This window comes from Primulina eburnea, chromosome 8 (assembly GCF_022965805.1).
Source record: "Primulina eburnea isolate SZY01 chromosome 8, ASM2296580v1, whole genome shotgun sequence".
Lineage (NCBI taxonomy): Eukaryota > Viridiplantae > Streptophyta > Magnoliopsida > Lamiales > Gesneriaceae > Primulina > Primulina eburnea.
In genome coordinates this window covers 36193653-36210864 of record NC_133108.1, presented here as the reverse complement: position 1 = coordinate 36210864, position 17212 = coordinate 36193653, and the positions used below count along the sequence as shown (strand labels likewise).

The 17212-nt window shown below is 34.3% G+C and overlaps 1 protein-coding gene and 1 long non-coding RNA gene across 3 annotated transcripts; both read left to right on the top strand.

The window, feature by feature from the left end:
- The first annotated feature begins 5108 nt into the window (after positions 1 to 5108).
- LOC140839466 (uncharacterized) lies at positions 5109 to 13311 on the top strand. 2 transcript variants are annotated; one of them, XR_012119734.1, is made up of 3 exons: positions 5109 to 5313; positions 7267 to 7657; positions 13033 to 13311. It is a non-coding gene; the product is annotated as an uncharacterized lncRNA (long non-coding RNA). The 2 variants fall into 2 exon arrangements; XR_012119735.1 differs by lacking the exons at positions 5109 to 5313; positions 7267 to 7657 and adding an exon at positions 9625 to 11089.
- A 1302-nt stretch (positions 13312 to 14613) lies between these two features.
- LOC140839216 (uncharacterized) lies at positions 14614 to 15132 on the top strand. Its single transcript, XM_073205851.1, has one exon. It carries the CDS (start codon positions 14614 to 14616, stop codon positions 15130 to 15132), a length of 519 nt encoding a protein of 172 aa, XP_073061952.1.
- The last annotated feature ends 2080 nt before the right edge of the window (positions 15133 to 17212 follow it).

Below are 17212 nucleotides of genomic sequence, written 5' to 3'. Positions count from 1 at the left end.
TCCAATCAAGCCGACATATATCATATAATACAGATACATGTCGTATGTTACCCGATCGCAACATACCTCAATTCTTCGTTCCAAATTGATGTAGCTTGAAGATATCGGTATAGTACTTTATCTACATCAATAACATATTCATTCCAATCAATAACATACTCCAAAATCATTCATATGAGTTTCAAATATCATTTGAAACTTCAAAAATTCATATCAAATCAAAATCATATCATAATTCAATACCGACTTCGAATATGAGTTTCTTGTCGGTTATTCTACTACATATAGGAAATTCAACTTCAATTACATTCTATTCCATCACTTTGATATTTAAAGCTGCTGAAACCAGAAGAAAATTACCTTTGTCAGAAGCCCTCAATGCGAAGATCACAAATATATAATTTGTTTCGCGTTTAGACAGCGTTTCGAAGTCGATTTGGACCAAAGAAAATCAAATTCTCTCGGTTATTCTCGAAGCATATATATGTAATTATGTATACAATATATGTTATTACTTACTTGTGGGCCGGCTGGTCCTCTTCTCCACAGATTATTTTAACTTCTTGGAATAAAATGTGCTATAAAAACACGATACTTATAGTAATTGTAGTACCTGGCCTTGTTGTATTCTTCCATGGTTATCTTCTAATCTTAGCCTACCGTAGTTGGGACCCACTCTTAATGAAAGATGGATGTTGTTACCTGTGGCATTGTTGTTGGGGATTTGGTTTCCGTTGTTCTCAATTGCTTCTATTCAATTAGGATTGGGGATTACCCGCATGAAAAATTATGTATATAAATAAATATGCATTAATTTTTTTAAGTACTTTGGTGCATGGTCTATATTGTTATATATGGGTAGATGAAGGATAAATTAATTAAAAATAAAATTCAGATCAGGTAATTTTTTCGTTCATGTAAAAAAAATTTGGATTTGAAAAAAAAAACTGGTAATAAAATTTTCTACAAATATTTTGACCATATTGCATGTGACAACAAAAATAATAACATGGAATCCACAAAAAAATGTACTAGAAAACAAATCAACAAAAACAAGTGCCAACCTAAATCGACAAAAACAAGTGCTGGATAAAAAAAAATGACACATGTCTTGCCATGCATTTAAACATGTAGACAACTTCTTCCTCCATTTCATTCAGATTTCAGCCAGGAGACCGAGACAAGCCATGGAAATTCTCAAGCTTTCTTAGATCTTAGATTGTTGATTGTGCATGATCCAGCAATCCGATTTTCAATCCGAGTTTAGTCATGTGCTTCTCTTGTCAAGAGCTTCGAAGGGATGTAAGTTTTCTTACTTTCCTGCATGGTTCGAAAATTTGGTGTGGGAGGAATTATAATTTGATTGGTATTATGTGTTCTTGAGATTATGATAAGAGTATAATTCGAAAACGGATCGAAGAACGGACAGTATATGCAATTGTTATTATTTTACAGCCTATGTTGAATTAAATTGTGCAGATTATGGGAATTATAGTTTGTGTTTGTTATTGGTTATGAGTTGTGTTTTGTATCTATTGATGTTTGAGTTGCCGGGTATCTCGAGATTGTGCCGTTATGCCGTCGAAATTAATTAGATTGAGTATTGATCAAATCAAGTCTTGCTTTTAGTCGTATATTGATGTTATGCCTCTCGAATATGTCATTCCAGATTTGGTATTGAAGGCTTCGAACTCGAGAATTTGACTTCGGAACCGATAGAAGAACGAACAAGCAATATTGAGATTGGTTGCGTCAAACCAAGAACTACGAAATGAAAGGTATAAATCAATGTTAAACCGGGATAGATAACTCGAGTAAGATATAACTTGAGTTTCCCAAAACTACATGCTAAATTGTTATTGCTTTGATGTGTTCAAAATTCTTGAGATTAATATGCTTAGTCTATTGAGTTATAGAAAAGCATATATTATGAGATAGACATCTTGAATGAGTCTTTGGCAGAGATGCCAAACCACTGGACGTTTGGTTTATATCGATGCGCTTAGGAGAAGATCGACTCCTATTGTAGATACTCGATATAGTGTGCCGAAGTCCGGGAATAAGAACGTACCACCATCTAGAAGGGGAGAGTAGGTGGGAGACTTGTTACGTTCTTGTTCAAAATGGGATCTCTAGATAAGAGTCGAGTTAAATATTAAGAGTTAAAAGAGTTTGATTTTAAGTTTTGTATCGATTTATGTTTTCCTAGATTATAATACATGCTGTTTGACACATGTTTTATGCTTTTATATATGCTTGTATAAAATGCATGTATACATTGTTTATACTGGGAAATATATTTTTCACCGAAGTTATTCGGCTGTTGTTGTGTTTGTATGTGTGCATGACAACAGGTGGGACAGGATCATGGTCGAGAAGAGGATGAATGATCAAGATTAGAGTGGTGATCCGGGCTTAGATGTAAAACTGGTGGTTCAACACTTGAGATGTAGTTGATAAACACTAGTTTTGTAATGCCCGAGATTGTAGGTTGATAGAATGAAATTATGAAGTGTTGTAGGAAATGAAGACCGCACCTGCGCCTCAGATAGAACCGCACCTGCGGTTGTTTAATTATTAATTTACGAAGGTGATGTCGAAGGGACACCGCACCCGCGGTCCAAGAAAGAGTGCACCCGCGGTTGATGGGCAGTAGGTTGGAGAGTTGTGCACGAACCCACACCGCACCCGTGGTCGATTATTCTGCATTTTTGATGGGGCTGCCGAGAGCTAAGCTCACCCGGGGTCCAAGAAGCAGCGCACCCGCAGTCTTACGTGTTGGCTGAAAAATAAGACACTTGCCCTTCACCATGCAAGATATATATGTAATGTCTTCATTCTTTCAGCTATTCAGAACCCACCGATAGAGATTTCAGAAAAGGGCCAAGATTCCTTCCATCATAGAAACTAGCTTGTGCAAGAATTATTCATCCAAATTTCAATCTGAGTTCGGATTTGTGTTCCTCTCTTCAAAAGCTACAAGAGGATGTAAGTATTGTTAAATTTCAGCACAAGTCGGATTTCAGATGTTGGAGAAATTATGATATCATGGTTATTTGGTGTTCTTATGATTATTGTGAACATATAGTTGGAAATGGATTAAAGAAATGATACCATATGTGATTGTCATGATTTTCCAGCTTGTATGGAGTTGAGATGGTGCAGATTTCGGAATAGTACATGTTATCTATGAAGATTATGAATTATGGTTATTGATTATTTTTATTGAGTTGATCGGTATACCGAGAATCCGCTGTTATGCCGTCGAAATGACTTGAAATGAAATATTGATTCCTATGTGTATTGTTGTGTACTAGAGATTGATTATTGTTGTGTACTAGAGATTGATCGAATGCACATTGATTATGCCATTTCAGATTTGTATTGGTAATCTCGAGATCGAAACTTCGACTACGACAAAGATTGTACGAAAACGAAAGGTATAATTCATGTTGATTCGGGAAGAGACAACTCGAATTAGATTTGATTCGAGTTTTCCAAAATCACATACTAGATTGTTGTTTATCTTTTGATATGTTTATGCTTTGTTTATAGATTTATATTCAAGCATTTAAGATAGGAGAGTCATTGGCAGAGTTGCCAAATTTCTAGATGTTCGGTGGTATCGACGCATAAGAGCAGTTCGACTCCGTGTGTAGACACTCGATACAGAGAGGATCGAAGTCTAGGAATAAGACGTACCACCACCACGATTGGGAGAGTAGGTGGGAGACTTGTTACGTCTTTTTCACACCGAGATCCCTAGAGTTAGAGTTGAGTCGAGTCAAGATATGAATTGATTTAAGTTGCATGCTTATATTGATTATGTTTTATAGACTATGAGACATTGTTATTGATTTTATTCATGATAGTATATTTTCTGATTTATATTGTGTATATGCATGTATAACGTGTTTTATACTGGGATTTATTCTTACCGGAGTTTCCGGCTGTTGTTATGTCTGTATGTGTGCATAACAACAGGTGGAGCAGGATCAGGGTCGAGACAGAGATGAGAAATCGAGATAGCGAGGAGATTACGGGCGTAGCAGAAGATTACTAGTGATGTTACATTTGATGTATAGTTTGTATTGAACACTAGTTTGTATGAATGTACTGTAACAAGACATGTACTGATGTTTGCTGGAATAAAATAGAGAAAGTTTTTTTACTTGTTTTATATACATTTGAATTAATGTTAAAAGCAAAATTTTGACCCACATTTTCTAGCAAAGATCCAATAAATCCCAAAAAGAATTGAGTTAGAGCCTGTGTCCCCACAAGTTTGTTATGACTTTATTTTGAACAAGTTTTGTATCTTTGATCATGTTGTAGATATTGCACTTGATCTTGTAAATTGAATAAAATGGAGCATAACTTGTATTTTGGACACTTGTTTAGAAGGTGCTTGTTAAGAAAATATTATTCTCAAGAATTTTGGTTTATGACAAAGATAGGCCAGCTTGAAACCAACTACGGTTCGTATATGAAATATGCAGCAGTTCAACCGCTCTTGTGAAGTCCCGAAAAGTTTAAGTCCATATGAACCACGTGCGTGCAAGTTATTAAATTCCTTATGTATTTTATTAAATGATTTTAATGCATTTATTTAACTTATGAAATGTTACTATTTTAATTATTTACGTTTATTTAATGTATGTTAAAATGTTTTCTTGAGTTTATGTTTCAGGCGATTATTCGAGGCGAGATCGAGAAAAGGAGACCGGGACGATTTTTTAGTAAATTTTAATGCGGTATTTTATTTTAAGTTAAATATGAGACTTTTTAAATGTTTTTATGTAGTTTTAGTATTTTAAAAACCTAAATTATTTATTTGATGATTTTAAGATTTTAAAATCCTTAAAGATTTAGTGCTTGTAATCATTATTTTAATTAAGATATTTTATTTAAAAAGTTAGTAGGGATTAATATTTTTAATTAATTTGTTAATAAAGTTAGTATTTTAATTAATATGATAATTGACTAAGTAAGCAATAATTTTCCCTAATAAAACAACACCACTCATGCACACACCTAGCTACACACACACGTAACACACCTACCACACACCTAAACACATTTTCTATTATATCTTTGACTAAATAAGATGAGAAGGGTGGTTGAAATTCTTATGCATCAACTCACTTCTTCATTTGTCTCTCCACTTTTCCTTCAACGAGAACTTTTCTCTGAATGTCTCCATATCATTTAGTTGAGTTTATTTCAAGAAAATCGAGACAAGTTAGTCCCGGATCGTCTCCCGTATCATTTCCGCTTCGGTATCGTCGTTACGGTATTTTTAAATATCAAAAGGCACGTATATTCTGTTCTTGATGCATCGATCTTGTCATATTATGCGTTGTGTTGTTATTTATGCAAAAATTATATGTGCGATGCGTAGAAGTTTGAGCAATCACGTCTAGATCAAGTTTGAAACAATTTTGGATCACCAAATTCACGTTTTTGCTGTTCTGTAAAATACTGCGATTTTTCAGTAAAGATTTTGAGAAAACTTTTAACTACAAAAACGTAGATATTTTTGATACGTTCGATTTGATATAAAATTCGAGTTATTTAGATTAAAAATGAGTGAGTTATGATGTTTTTCGTAGGACTGCTCAAACTGCATTTTTTTAGAAACGTTTTTGTTGTTCTGAAAAATACTGCGCTTTTTCAGTAAAGATTTTGAGAAAAATTTTAACTACAAAAACGTAGATCTTTTGATACGTTCGATTTGATATAAAATTCGAGTTATTTGGATTAAAAACAAGTGAGTTATGATGTTTTTCGTATGACTGCTCAAATCGTGTTTCAAGAAAGTTATGAATTTTAATATGTTCTTGAAGTTTTATGTTGCAGGCTTTGTTGGAGATCGACGGGTGATCGTTGCTGCATATAAGAAAGTTAGTAATAATGTTTAGAGTATTTTTGAGGTTTTGATTCATGTCGTTAAGAGCTTGAATTATTAAGAAGTCGTAAGAAATAAACTATAATATAAATGACAGTATTTTGGGTCGTATGAATTGTAAGGTGATTATAAAAGTTTAGTTCATTGTTATGGTGTCCTAGAATGGTCTCATAGTGATGAATCTTGATGCATTATGTGTTAATTGGGAGAATTGATATGTCGAAAAATTTTCATAAAATAATTCGTCGAACAGAGCGGACACGGACCCAGACACAGAGGCAGGCACGGGGTCCGTGCCTTCTTATTTCATCACAACAATTTTTAAGCGCACGAATACGGACCATGATACGGACCTAGGGACGGGGTCCGTGTACCTTCAGATTTTAGGTATATTCTTTTATTATTTAAGGTTTGATTTGAGGTTTTATACCATGGTTTAATATGATGTTTTACAGGGTTATGTCATGGGAAATTATAGAATGTTCTAAGAATCTATTTAGCTTGGGATTAAGCATGACATTTACGTTTAAGTTGTACAAGTTAAGTTTATGTATTCATATTAGTATGTTGCAGCAACGACCCGATTGACATCCAACGAATCCCTCAGCGCCAAGTAAGTATGTATGACGTGCAAAGAAAATATTTGAAGTTTTTGAGGTATGCTAAATGTCTTGTGACCAAAAGTGAATGGGTTTGGAAGTCGGTGAACGTGGCCGAGGACCTCTCCACCCCGTTAAATTATGAACGGGTTTGAAGTTAGGATTGGAAAGCGTTAAATTATGAACGGGGACCAATCCGCCCGTTAAATTATGAACGGGTTAGATCGTGGTTGTGAAGCGTTAAATTATGAACGTGGATTAACTGGCCTGTTAAATTATGAACAAGGATCTCATGTATGTGGCAGTGGATACGTCCCTGTCAGCCCAGTACTGTGGTATGTCTGATCAGATATTTATTATGTTATGGGTCACTTGCTTTGAAACATCCTCTACGCAAAATGATGAAGTTAAGTATGTTGAAGTATGAAAGCATGTTTAAAGAAAAGTTTATGTGATGGCACGTCATATTATGTATGCATGTATGTTCAAAGTTTATGCAAAGCTCAAGTTTATGAAAGTTCAAGTTATTATGCAAGTTCAAGTTTCAAAGTATGTATGTTCAAGTTCAAAGAAGTTTATGAGAGTTCAAAGTTATTATGAAAGTTTAAGTTTATTAAGAGTTCAAGTTTATTACGCAAAGTTTAAGTTTCAAGTATATATGTTGTATTTTGAAGTTGTACGTGGTTTTATTATGTAATACTCGTTATTCCCAGTTTATACGTGTTGAGTCTTTAGACTCACTAGACTTGATCGATGCAGGTAACTATATTGATGGGGAGACAGGAGGTGGGGACTAAGTGGCAGGCTTGGACTGAGCAGGAGGCTAAACCCGAGGACCGCCAAGTTTATGTATTAAGCACAGTTTAAAATACTCTGATTTTATGTTTCGATGGAAAATAATTTGAGCAAGTATTTTGTGAACCATTTTATTTGATGATGTTTTGAACAACCATATCTTATGGGGGACTTGGTTGTAATATTTTATGGCAAACTTTGAAAGTTATTTTATGTTTAAGAAATTTTTAATTTTTCCGCAAATTTTGAAGTAGTAAAAGTACGGTACGTTACAGTTGGTATCAGTGCGGTGTTCTTGTAAAGGGTTATGCCTACTGCCAGTCGCAAGAAGCTCACGAAGTCACACCTCAAGTCTGTAAGTTTTAAAGTTTTAAAGTCTTTTAAGTAGTAAGCATGAAGTTATGATTTCAGCATGTGCATGTTTTAAATACTATCACTTGTATGTTTACATGACATACTTTTTAGAGTGCAGATTTATCTGTTGTTGTGATTCGAGATTGAATCTTTAAAATCTTTATGCATGTTACGACATGAAATGGAAAATTATTTAATTTTCTTGCATGCTGGTGTGGTGGACTTGGACATGAGTAATAATTTTGCTTTTGGGAGTCGAGAAAAGTTAGAAATGATTTGTCAATATTAATTTTTGGATTAGTAGCACTGATGTTATACTCGTGTGTCATAATTAAACTTGACAATTATGAATACTTTTGGGATTGTATATTTTCTAAGAATTTCAAATGATTCGTGGTTTCTAGCTTAATTAAGTTTTTGAAGATTTCATGTAAGGATTAATGATTTGAAGACTACAACGATCTTTGGAAGTATAAAGACGTAGAATTTATTTAAAGTATATGTTCTATCTAGATATATTTAAGGATTAAATTACATGAATTTAGAATTTTAAAGACCTAAGTGCAAAGCAATATTCTAAGGGATTATTTTTGAATTTACCAAATTTTGGGATTAGATTTTTAGTTCAAGAATTTTAAAGTTAATGAGGTTAAGTCAAAAATTTTATGGGTATGAAGATGCAAATTTCAAAGAGTTGTAGGGCCAAAAATATAAATTTTGGGAACTTTAAGGGCCAATTTGCAAAGTCCAAAATTTTTAAGGATTAAATACGAACTTTTGAGGAACACTTGGGATTTTAAATATTAATAGAAATGTAAGACATATTATGGAAATTGATTTTTGGGTTTAATAAGCTTAAGATTGTCGAACTTTATGTTACGAGAAATCTATAAGATGGAATTAGAAATGCCAACAACTTATGGGTAATTGTGGAATTTTTGAAATCTAGGACAATTGGGTATTTTTTTAGGAAATTATGAATTTATGCTACAATTCTAAGAAATTGGGAGAACTAGTTTAGCGTTAAATGAGAATTGAATGGTTTAAATGATATAGATCTCGGGGATTTAAGCTCGAAGAGATCATTAGAACATTGAAATATTTGAGTTATAATATTATAAGAAATGATAATTAAGGGAGTTGTAAGATGAATTGATATTTGGCTCGAAAGTTAGGCGCTAGTGAATTAATGTTACGGTAAATTAAGAATTTAGAATGATAGTGATTTGAGGTAAAAGTTGCTCAATTAACTAAGTTATAAGAGTAGACGATGAGTTAGCAAAATTTTTGGGAACTTAAGATTTATGTGTTATAAGTTTTTATCAATGATCTTAACAGCTAGGACTATACTTTTGTTGAAATTTTATTTTTCTAGAAATTTGAGTATGGTCGATGGTTAGGTTACTCGATAGATGTATGAAAAGATTTAAGTAGACATTTTGTCTTAAGAAATTTTTTTAGATATGAAGAAACTTGGGAATAAGCGAATGTGTGTTGGAATTATGTATCCAAAACTATTTGGGTTGCGTAAGTTTAAATTTCAAACTTATGGTATAGTTGATCATACGAAATTTTGGGAGAAATAAATACAAAAGGAAAGTAGTGGTGTTCAACATAAGTTATTAATCAATGAATAGTAAGATTTTTATTGAGTAAGAAATCTAAAAGTTTGCCATTATGGTACGGCAAATCACGATACATTTTAATAATTAATGTAGATTGTAATACAAAGTAATGGATAAACAACAATTACAAGTAATCCTAAAAATAAAGAAAAAACTTGAGGAGGATATTCTCCGATAAATACAAGAATCGTAAACATAATAACTAAAATAATTAAAAATAAATTTGCAAGAGCCATCTTCTTTTCTTCGGAAATTTTGATGAAGAATAAGTTTTAGAGATGAAGAGAAAGTTGGAGTGATTAAATGAATTTGTGAAATGGTATTTATAGAGGAGAAAGAAAAACTAGCCGTTAGTTACCGTTTTATGACCGTTGGTATATGTATGTATTTGTATAATTTTATGGTATAATATGGTGTATATAAGATTAGATATTTTACTCGAAATTAAAGGTTGACAACCATTTTATATTTGGGACGTATTTGTAAATAACTAAGTTACATCCGGTGGTATTGTAAGGTAAAGAATTGATTCAAGAGTTGTAGGCCAAAATTATTATGAGGTAAAATAATGTTTAACTATTAAGTGTATTGCCGAGGATAGGAGTTGATCGGTAAATTTTTGGGTGCAAAGAATTCCTAAGATGGACTGCATAAATGCTAATGTAATAAGTCGTTGACATTACAAGTATAGTATAAAGAAGGTTAGATATGATAAGGTTGAACCTCCATTTCTAATATTGGGAACGGCGAGAAAAAAATTAGAAGACGAGATCATAGTAAAGTAAAAGTAAGTCTCCATAAGTCGTTTTAAGTTGTGAATCGCAAATGAGGTTTTTGGTAGGAAATTTAATTCGGATTGAAGAAACGTAAGGACAACATGAGACTTAATTTATCAGAGTAGCGCAGCGGTAGCATGGATTGTTGGGATACTAGAATTAAGAATCTAAACTTTTGGGTTATTGAGAATTAGCGAATTTCGGGGACGAAATTCAAATTAAGTGGGATAGATTGTGAAGTCCCGAAAAGTTTAAGTCCATATGAACCACGTGCGTGCAAGTTATTAAATTCCTTATGTATTTTATTAAATGATTTTAATGCATTTATTTAACTTATGAAATGTTACTATTTTAATTATTTACGTTTATTTAATGTATGTTAAAATGTTTTCTTGAGTTTATGTTTCAGGCGATTATTCGAGGCGAGATCGAGAAAAGGAGACCGGGACGATTTTTTAGTAAATTTTAATGCGGTATTTTATTTTAAGTTAAATATGAGACTTTTTAAATGTTTTTATGTAGTTTTAGTATTTTAAAAACCTAAATTATTTATTTGATGATTTTAAGATTTTAAAATCCTTAAAGATTTAGTGCTTGTAATCATTATTTTAATTAAGATATTTTATTTAAAAAGTTAGTAGGGATTAATATTTTTAATTAATTTGTTAATAAAGTTAGTATTTTAATTAATATGATAATTGACTAAGTAAGCAATAATTTTCCCTAATAAAACAACACCACTCATGCACACACCTAGCTACACACACACGTAACACACCTACCACACACCTAAACACATTTTCTATTATATCTTTGACTAAATAAGATGAGAAGGGTGGTTGAAATTCTTATGCATCAACTCACTTCTTCATTTGTCTCTCCACTTTTCCTTCAACGAGAACTTTTCTCTGAATGTCTCCATATCATTTAGTTGAGTTTATTTCAAGAAAATCGAGACAAGTTAGTCCCGGATCGTCTCCCGTATCATTTCCGCTTCGGTATCGTCGTTACGGTATTTTTAAATATCAAAAGGCACGTATATTCTGTTCTTGATGCATCGATCTTGTCATATTATGCGTTGTGTTGTTATTTATGCAAAAATTATATGTGCGATGCGTAGAAGTTTGAGCAATCACGTCTAGATCAAGTTTGAAACAATTTTGGATCACCAAATTCACGTTTTTGCTGTTCTGTAAAATACTGCGATTTTTCAGTAAAGATTTTGAGAAAACTTTTAACTACAAAAACGTAGATATTTTTGATACGTTCGATTTGATATAAAATTCGAGTTATTTAGATTAAAAATGAGTGAGTTATGATGTTTTTCGTAGGACTGCTCAAACTGCATTTTTTTAGAAACGTTTTTGTTGTTCTGAAAAATACTGCGATTTTTCAGTAAAGATTTTGAGAAAAATTTTAACTACAAAAACGTAGATCTTTTTGATACGTTCGATTTGATATAAAATTCGAGTTATTTGGATTAAAAACAAGTGAGTTATGATGTTTTTCGTATGACTGCTCAAATCGTGTTTCAAGAAAGTTATGAATTTTAATATGTTCTTGAAGTTTTTATGTTGCAGGCTTTGTTGGAGATCGACGGGTGATCGTTGCTGCATATAAGAAAGTTAGTAATAATGTTTAGAGTATTTTTGAGGTTTTGATTCATGTCGTTAAGAGCTTGAATTATTAAGAAGTCGTAAGAAATAAACTATAATATAAATGACAGTATTTTGGGTCGTATGAATTGTAAGGTGATTATAAAAGTTTAGTTCATTGTTATGGTGTCCTAGAATGGTCTCATAGTGATGAATCTTGATGCATTATGTGTTAATTGGGAGAATTGATATGTCGAAAAATTTTCATAAAATAATTCGTCGAACAGAGCGGACACGGACCCAGACACAGAGGCAGGCACGGGGTCCGTGCCTTCTTATTTCATCACAACAATTTTTAAGCGCACGAATACGGACCTAGGGACGGGGTCCGTGTACCTTCAGATTTTAGGTATATTCTTTTATTATTTAAGGTTTGATTTGAGGTTTTATACCATGGTTTAATATGATGTTTTACAGGGTTATGTCATGGGAAATTATAGAATGTTCTAAGAATCTATTTAGCTTGGGATTAAGCATGACATTTACGTTTAAGTTGTACAAGTTAAGTTTATGTATTCATATTAGTATGTTGCAGCAACGACCCGATTGACATCCAACGAATCCCTCAGCGCCAAGTAAGTATGTATGACGTGCAAAGAAAATATTTGAAGTTTTTGAGGTATGCTAAATGTCTTGTGACCAAAAGTGAATGGGTTTGGAAGTCGGTGAACGTGGCCGAGGACCTCTCCACCCCGTTAAATTATGAACGGGTTTGAAGTTAGGATTGGAAAGCGTTAAATTATGAACGGGGACCAATCCGCTCGTTAAATTATGAACGGGTTTGATCGTGGTTGTGAAGCGTTAAATTATGAACGTGGATTAACTGGCCTGTTAAATTATGAACAAGGATCTCATGTATGTGGCAGTGGATACGTCCCTGTCAGCCCAGTACTGTGGTATGTCTGATCAGATATTTATTATGTTATGGGTCACTTGCTTTGAAACATCCTCTACGCAAAATGATGAAGTTAAGTATGTTGAAGTATGAAAGCATGTTTAAAGAAAAGTTTATGTGATGGCACGTCATATTATGTATGCATGTATGTTCAAAGTTTATGCAAAGCTCAAGTTTATGAAAGTTCAAGTTATTATGCAAGTTCAAGTTTCAAAGTATGTATGTTCAAGTTCAAAGAAGTTTATGAGAGTTCAAAGTTATTATGAAAGTTTAAGTTTATTAAGAGTTCAAGTTTATTACGCAAAGTTTAAGTTTCAAGTATATATGTTGTATTTTGAAGTTGTACGTGGTTTTATTATGTAATACTCGTTATTCCCAGTTTATACGTGTTGAGTCTTTAGACTCACTAGACTTGATCGATGCAGGTAACTATATTGATGGGGAGACAGGAGGTGGGGACTAAGTGGCAGGCTTGGACTGAGCAGGAGGCTAAACCCGAGGACCGCCAAGTTTATGTATTAAGCACAGTTTAAAATACTCTGATTTTATGTTTCGATGGAAAATAATTTGAGCAAGTATTTTGTGAACCATTTTATTTGATGATGTTTTGAACAACCATATCTTATGGGGGACTTGGTTGTAATATTTTATGGCAAACTTTGAAAGTTATTTTATGTTTAAGAAATTTTTAATTTTTCCGCAAATTTTGAAGTAGTAAAAGTACGGTACGTTACAGCTCTGTTCATCCACTTGTATATCTTTCTGAACGGCTAAAACTCCAAGAAATCTCAACCACTTACTTCAGACCGTTAGAGAACCAGATCATTAAAGAAGAATATTTATTGCTCAAAGACATTCTCTGACCGGCTCTATACATTCAAATTATTACATCATCTTTGAGTCAACGGATATACATCTGTTCCAAGATTGATCCGCATTAATGAGTCTATCCCAAAGAAAGGAGACCAAGTATAGACGTCATGTTCTTATGTTAAAGACAGTTACTATAAAAAGAACTTCTCAGGAAAAGCACTTCAGAACGGTGCTGAGCAAAAGAAAGATTAAATGCGTTCATTAAAGAATATTTAATGCTCATAAAGACGACAGCGACTCATCTGTTCTGAGGATCAAGTTAACGTTTTTTTGTCCTTTCCGACCGTTAAGGAAATCATGTATATTAACAGAAGAGTATGCTAGCAATAACGTGGTCTGCATTATCAGCTAAAACATTACAGCTTGCTTGCATACTTCAAAAGATCTCAGAGCGCCCTAAAGTTCATATACTTCATCGCTCAATCAGCACGCACAAAACAGAAAATCATTTGATTATACAAGGATTATTTTCGTGCTACTCACATCAAACTGTTTACTCATATCAGTAACCTGTAGGTTATTTGATTTAGCTTTGATATCTGGTGAACTGAGTGTTCTTAAATATCCAGAAGTTTAAAGTGATCACTAAGAGTTCCAAAACAGGCAGTGTGATAAGTCTTGATTGGAGTGGGCTGTTGCAAGACGTTTGTAAAGCCAAAGTCTTTTAGTGGAATCCTTCCTAAAGAGGAAGAAGGGGTGACGTAGGAGTATTCAATCTCCGAACATCCATAAAAATATTATGTTATTTACTTATCGCAAGCTCTTACCTTTATAACCGTAATTTGTTAAGTTTGCCAAAAGTGTTTGAACTGTCATTGAAAATTTTGAACCGTTTTCCGCACTCATCAGTGGTTCAAATTTCCAACCGTTTGAGAAAAAATATTTCAACCGCCTAAAAATGTTTGAAAAACTTATTTTAAATAAGAAAATTTGAAAGAGTTCATTCAATCCACCCCCCCTCTAAACTCTTTCCCGATCCCAACAAGTGGTATCAGAGCGGGGTTTTTCTCAAACACTGATATCTTTTGAACACTTATGGCATCGTTCAATAAAATTCCCATGTTCTCTAAAGAAGATTATAATGATTGGAAGATTCGTATGCAGGCACATCTAGCAGCCCAAGATCATGATATATGGTACATATCACTGATGGGCCGATGAAGATCCTGAAAGTGAACATAGCTGATGCTACAATCGAAGGTGCTCCTCAGATGGTAGAAAAGAACAGATCCGAATGGACTGCTGAGGATAAGAAGAAAGAAAATCTGGACAACGTTGCAAAAGATATCCTCTACAAAACCTTGGACAAAAATATGTTTGCCAAAATCAAGACGTTCACTACTGCTAAGGAAATATGGGAAAATCTTACTCAATTATGTGAAGGCAATGATCAAACAAAAGAAAACAAGTTGACGGTTGTTATTCAAAAGTTTGACAATGCAAAAATGAAGCCAAGAGAAACTATAGCAAAATTCGACGAACGGTTCAGTGGTATCATTATCGAACTCATTTCATTAGGTAAAGATTATTCTAACCGTGAAATTGCTGTAAAGGTTATGCGAGCTCTTCCCAAAAGAATGGGACGTGAAGACTATCGCAATGCAAGAATCCGAAGACCTGAACAAGCTGGAACTTCACGACCTCTTTGCTGACCTTAAAGCTTATGAGTTCGAGCTTGATATACGAATTGAAGAAGATCCATCCACCTCTCAACAGACGAAGGCACTGCCAGCTACTACAGTGACTCTTCCGGTCGAAGAGTCCCCAAGAAAGAAATCGGCCGAGCAACTAAGAAATGAAGCCATGTCTTTATTCGTTTAAAAATTCAGTAAATTCATGCGTAAAAATCAATCACAGATGAATAAATCTCACTTCAACAAGGACCATACTGATGATGGTCAAGCTTGTTTTAACTGTGGAAAGAAATGACACTTTATTGCAGAATGCAACAGGCCAAGAAAAGATGAAAAGAAATCAAGTGACAGAAGACGAGTTAAAGATAACAAAAGATTCATCAAAAAGAAGAGTCAGCGAGTCTTAGTTGCAGAAGAAGATAAAGGCAAATGGGCTGAATCAAAATCTGAAAATCTATCTCTGAAGAATCTTCAAGTGAAAGCGAAGATGAGAAAATAGAGTATGATATGAATCTTGATACAAATAAATAGCAAACACGATTAAAAATAAATCGCACCCTCTATTCAATTACGATATTAAGATCCGTGTGTTTTCCCGATCTTTTGATTCAAGTATTGTGTGATATTCACCTCTAAACTAGCAAGAGTTTAGCAACAAATAAACACGAGGATAAACAATCGAAAACTATACGAACCTTCGAAGAACTTTGCCTACGACAATCCGCACAAGCAACGATCGACAAACGCCACAAAGTTAAAAACTTTGATAAGTTTGATTTGATTTAACAAAGCTAAAAGCTTTGAAAAATTGAGAGAAAATTCTCACAAGTTTGATAAACTCAAAAAAAATATGTGTATTGTGTGTTGAATTTCGTCCAAATACATTATAATAAAGAAAAGATATCAAAAATCTAGTCTCCCAAAATAATAAAACTCTAGAAAAGGAAACAAATCCGCGCAGAAAACACTAGGCACGGACCCCGTGCAGACCTCCGTGTCTGGGTCCGTGTACATACTGTAAAACTCTTCAATCGAGATCAAGGGACACGGACCCCGTGCTCACCTCCGTGTACGGATCCGTGTAGGCACTGTATTTGCCAATAACAAAGGGCACGGACCCCGTGCCTGGGTCCGTCTCCAGGTCCGTGGAGCCACTGTAAAAACTCATCCCAGCTTGTAAAGGACACGGACCCCATGTGCAGGTCCGTGTGCAGGTCCGTCCAGACTCGGTCAGCAACATCAATGCTTGAATGACTTTCCGTTGGCCTCCAAACGTACTCCCATGCATCACGACCTCTTCCGGCTTGCTCATGACTCCTTGTAGCGCCTCCTTGAATCTCTTTAGTCGACCCCTCGTGATTGGTCCCTCCGGAAACTGCAAAGGATCCCATGCTTTCCTTGGGACGTCCACGTTCGCATCATCCTCCCCTTCTTGAGAAGGATTTGTCCTCAAATCTTGCTCGTCACCTATATCAAACAACGAAAAGTCACTAACATTAAAAGTAGAGCTAACATTATACTCACCTGGCAAGTCGAGTTTGTAGACATTGTCATTGATCCTCTCTAGAACTTGGAATGGTCCATCGCCCCTAGGTAGTAGCTTTGAGCGTCGCTTCTCCGGAAACCTCTCCTTCCTCAAGTGTAGCCACACCCAATCGCCCTTCTAGAATACCACCTTCTTTTTACCTTTGTTGGCTTGCTTAGCATATTGCTCATTTCGCTTCTCAATATTGGCTTTTACCTTCTCATGCAAACTCCTAACGAATTCAGCCTTCTTTTTGCCGTCTAAGTTTAACCTTTCACTCACAGGTAAAGACATCAAATCCAACGGAGTCAAAGGATTGAAACCATATACAATCTCAAATGGTGAATAGCTAGTAGTAGAGTGCACACAACGATTATAAGCAAATTCAACAAATGACAAGCAATTTTCCCAATTCTTTAAGTTCTTCTTGAGAATAGCACGTAATAAAGTTCCTAACGTCCTATTAACTACCTCAGTTTGACCATCAGTTTGAGGATGACAGGTCGTAGAAAACAGTAATTTAGTGCCAAGTTTAGCCCACAGTGTTTTCCAAAAGTAACTTAGGAATTTAAC

Coding starts and splice junctions, on each gene's coding strand:
- LOC140839216 (XM_073205851.1), top strand. CDS start 14,614: ATGGTACATATCACTGATGGGCCGATGAAGATCCTGAAAGTGAACATA.